Source organism: Stegastes partitus, unplaced genomic scaffold (assembly GCF_000690725.1).
Source record: "Stegastes partitus isolate 25-593 unplaced genomic scaffold, Stegastes_partitus-1.0.2 Scaffold1452, whole genome shotgun sequence".
Classification (NCBI taxonomy): domain Eukaryota; kingdom Metazoa; phylum Chordata; class Actinopteri; family Pomacentridae; genus Stegastes; species Stegastes partitus.
This window is the reverse complement of record NW_007579183.1, coordinates 160342-164968: the sequence shown is the minus strand read 5'-3', so window position 1 is coordinate 164968 and position 4627 is coordinate 160342. Positions and strand designations below refer to the sequence as shown.

General features: G+C 45.2%; 1 protein-coding gene across 1 annotated transcript; it reads left to right on the top strand.

The window, feature by feature from the left end:
• The first annotated feature begins 2108 nt into the window (after window positions 1–2108).
• On the top strand, window positions 2109–4621 carry endog (endonuclease G). Its single transcript, XM_008299726.1, has 6 exons — window positions 2109–2320; window positions 2702–2895; window positions 2974–3115; window positions 3968–4077; window positions 4152–4233; window positions 4331–4621. Exons 1-6 carry the CDS (start codon window positions 2141–2143, stop codon window positions 4526–4528), a joined length of 906 nt encoding a protein of 301 aa, XP_008297948.1. The 5' UTR covers window positions 2109–2140; the 3' UTR covers window positions 4529–4621.
• Window positions 4622–4627: the final 6 nt, after the last annotated feature.

Here is a 4627-nt window from a genome sequence, read left to right as displayed (position 1 = left end):
ACTTTGGACTCTGTAGACATGTGGATATAGGAACTGAGCTTCTTGACTTTGAGACATTTATACATGCGATCAGAGCTTTTTGATGGCTGCGCTTACATAACGTACCTAATCTAAGAAACCATGATGACCACGTCGTGAGTAATAATGCTGCACTGTTCAACCTGAGAAGGAACAATAGACATCTTGGGTCTATTGTCGACTTTTGGTTGACATCAGACAACAGACATTTCTGCTGCACCACTAACACATCATCAATAAAGTCACTATTTAACCTCGTAATACTTGTCCCAGGAATAAAAGTTACTGAAGTTTCATTCTAACCTCCTACATGATGAACAATATTGTCAAGAAACTGTCACTGCAATCAATAAAATTAGTAATGACATGCATTCCACCACTCACAGAGACAAATGGGAATTTTTAAGATTTAAGGTACGTCAGATTTCTATAAGTAATGGGATAGAAACAAAAGGAGATGGAAATCCTCAAAGAAGTGAAGTCTTTATCACAAACTTCGAATAAATGAAGGCGATAAACAAAAGCTCTTCCTCCTGCAATCCTCTCTGGACAATAGCTACATCACCAAGGCCAACGGTGCGTAAATAAGATCGAGAGCAAATTGGGTGGAGGAAGAAGAAAGAAGTTCAGCTTCCTTCTGTAGACTGGAAAAAAGAAGACCAGAGCGAAAGGCTGTGAAAACCCTGCTAATAATGACAAGGAGTGCACAGGTCCTGAAGAGATGACAAAAGGCGTCTCCGGGTTCTCCGGCTTCCTCCCACAGTCCAGAAACATGCTGAGGTTTATTGGTGATTGTAAATTGTCTGTAGGTGTGAATGTGAGTGTGCTTGGTTGTCTGTCTCTAAGTGTAGCCCTGTGATAGACTGGTTACCTGTCCAGGTGAACCTGCCTTCAGCTGGGATAGACTCCGCCCCCAACGACCCTCGTGAGGATTAAGGTGTAGAGATGATGGATGGATGAAACAAGACGCACTACGTTAGGAAAGGAGCAGTGAGTATGAGGACAGAGGTCTTCAAGTGTTTAGATGGTACAATTAAAATGAATTGGCTTTGATCCTTTCTGGCTTTAGGAGGTATTAACTTCTTCCTAGGATGTGATTATGACCCTAAAAAACTGCTCACCAAACCCTCTACTATTCATCAACCAGTCTGACTGCACTGGAAACTGATACTGAAGCACATCTTTAGTCCCTGCAACACCTGATATGTGTTATTCAGGAACAAATCTGTATTTGACGAGACGAGGCTGAAACGAGGTGGTCAGTCGTGCATATTCTTGATGATACTGGAAAGGTTCTGCCTTTTGAAACGTTTTGTGTTAAGTTAATGTTAAATGACAGAAAACAGCATAATGCTGTAATCAAAGCACTTCCTCAGCATTTGGTCCTGTTGTCATAGAATTTACTCCAAAACCATGTCCATCTACAGCTTCCTCCTCCGTTCATCAGTGGACAGTCCATTGCTAAGCCAGCTTTGCCCAACACCTTCACACGCTGTTTGTTCATCAGAGAGCTGTGTCCCCAATCATCTCACAGAAACTTCATTCCTACGCACGCTGCCAAAGAGCAAGTGGGCAAGTTCAGGACCAAATATGCCAAATGTCCCGTGGCACCAAAAGTCCATTTCAAAATGATCAGTGACGTACACCCTTCCAAGGCATTCTTGAGACTTCATGAGAGTTATGAAGAGAAGCGCTGCACCTTTTGTGAATGTGAGATCCAGACGCTGCTCACTCGTCCTTTGACTGGACATTTGTAAATGTGTTGTGACTAACTCGTCTAAATTTGAATCTCTGCTTCATTTGGACAAAAATAAAGTCTTATTTGGCGTAGTTATGGCTGGCAGCTTGCAGGATGTAGCCTTTAATGTTTTACTAATGCTGGGGAAGTTTTACATTCACAAAAACACATTTCTGAGACCAAACCAAATGTCAACATTATTCATAAAGAGCTTAAATTTATCAAGAGTTAAAATGGTAAAAAATACAATAAAATAACTGTATCATGACTGCCACCTGTTGAACTGCTTTGGAATCGTCAATAAACTTGGTTTAAAAAAAAAAAAAAAAAACTTGAGCCGGTCTTCTGACGTCATCAAACTGCGTCCCGCAGCTGACCGGCGGCATGGCCCGGTGGTGTCGGACCGCAGCGACCTTGGTGCTCGGAGCGGGACTCGGAGCTGCTGCGACCCACCTGCGGAGCGACACAGGCCGCTGCGAGGAGGAGCGGAGAGCCGGTCTGCTGAGCAGCGTCCCGGTGGTTCCGGTACCGACCGTCCAGACGGTGCAAGCTTCCGAGCTGACGGTGAGACGGACCGACAGCGGCGGAATGTCCGCCTCTGTGAGGACCTTCAGCTGCTCCTTAGTCCGTGTGCAGAAAGACACAGTGTTATTATTATTATTATTATTATTATTATTAATAATAATAATCATAATAATGATGATAATAATGATAATAATAATGATAATAATGATAATAATAATAATGATGATAATAATGATAATAATAATAATGATGATAATGATGATAATAATTATCATAATAATAATAATTAGAATGATAATAATAATGGGATTTTCTGTTTTACTTCTTACATTCATGAGTATTTCTCGTAGTACTACAGGGATAGTACTGCAGTAGCTGTAGTACTACAGTCATAATACAACGGTACTGTTCCCTGTCCAGGTGAGTCCCGGCAGCTCAGGAGCAGTGATGAAGTACGGCTTCCCCTCATTGGCCAACCTAAAGACCAGAGAGTCTTATGTCACTTCCTACGACCCCCGAACACGCACAGCATCATGGGTAATAGAGAGGCTAAGCCCCGCCTCCCTGAGTGGCACGTCAGACAGGAAGTACTGCGACTTTAAGGAGGATGACAGGTGAGCGGAGAGGACGACAGGTGAACCACATTGTTCCTGTTTCTGAAAGCTGACTCTTGCTCTGGTTGGTCCGTCCAGCGTCCACGTCTTCCACAGGTCGACCAACGCCGACTACAGGGGGAGTGGCTTCGATAGAGGTCACCTGGCTGCTGCAGCCAATCACAAGTGGAGTCAGAAAGCCATGGAGGACACGTTCTACCTGAGCAACGTGGCTCCACAGGTAAACAGGCTGAGTTTGTCTCGTTCCTCACTGACCAGTACGCTCAACAGATCCTGATCCATGGAAACATTCAGCACTGTTGCCTGGGATGTGTTCACTTCGTTCTCAGCCTGGACAGAACCAACAGAACCACGAACTTTAACAGAACCAGCGACTGTAGGAGGTTCACAGCAGAAGTTCTGAAGCTGGAGCCTCAGTTCATCAAGTTTTTACAGAACAAAACTGCAGAACCTCCTGCTTCAGCTGTGGAACCCATAGATATGTATATAAAGGTTAGATGTCTGAAGGCGGCATCTCGAACGGCATCAACGGTGGCCATCTTGATTTGGGGCAGCTCTCTGGTGGAACCTGTGGTCCGTGAAGGAAGGTGAGTGATCTGCACAGACGTAGATACTCTGATCTCACTGGAATCTGGACGGATTTACAAACGTTTTGGTTTCTGACAAACGTTATTAACGTGGCTACAGTTCAAATTACAAAATACACATAAAATACTAAATAACTAAAATACTAATTGTCGCTGGCTGTGAGAGTGTAACATCATTATCCATCAGTGCAGCGTTATAACTACACCTCTGACGTTTAGAACAAACCAAACCATTTGAACATCGGTAGAACACTGAGCAAGTTGTGGTTCTTTAAAAAGTCCATGCACCACTACAACACGATGTTATGGGTGAGCGAGCGCACCGAGCCAAGATGGCCGCCAGTGTGGCCGTGTGATTCCATTGGCCGACAGCGTGGATGAGACATCTAGCCTTTATTTTACATATCTATGGTGGAACCTACACAGACCTGCAGCAGGTGCAGAACAATTCTTTTACTATTAAGTTTCTGTTTGTTTGTGTGCAGAACCCTAACCTGAACCAGAACACCTGGAACAACCTGGAGAAGCTCTGCCGCTCTCTGACAAAACGCTACCTCAACGTCTATGTCTGCACTGGCCCGCTCTACCTGCCCAGGTAACGGCTTCTTCTTCTGTGGTGTCTGAGTGGGCGGGGCTACAGGATGACGTCTTTGTGTGGGTGTGTTTCAGGCAGGAGGCTGATGGGAAACTCTACGTTCGCTATCAGGTGATAGGACGAAACCACGTTGCCGTGCCGACTCACTTCTTCAAGGTGGGTCTTACCTGTCTGATGATGTCATCACTGATCCCTGTCTGATGATGTCATCAGTGACCCCGTCTGTCTGATGATGTCACCTGTGTCTCTTCAGGTGTTGATCCTGGAGCAGATGGACGGCAAAGGGGTGGAGCTTCGCTCGTATGTTTTACCGAATGAGCCAATCGACGAGAAGGTCCCTCTGGAGCGTTTCCTGGTCCCCATAGAAACCATCGAGCGGGCGTCAGGACTCCTGTTTGTCCCAAACATAATGAAGAGGACGAGCAGCCTGCAGGCTATCACCGCCAGGTGAACTACCGGACCCACAATCCCCTGCAGCTCAACTGGTGTTTCAGTCTGGATGTACTCATCAGATTTCACTGTTCAATGAAAGGCGAACCCAAACCCCTAA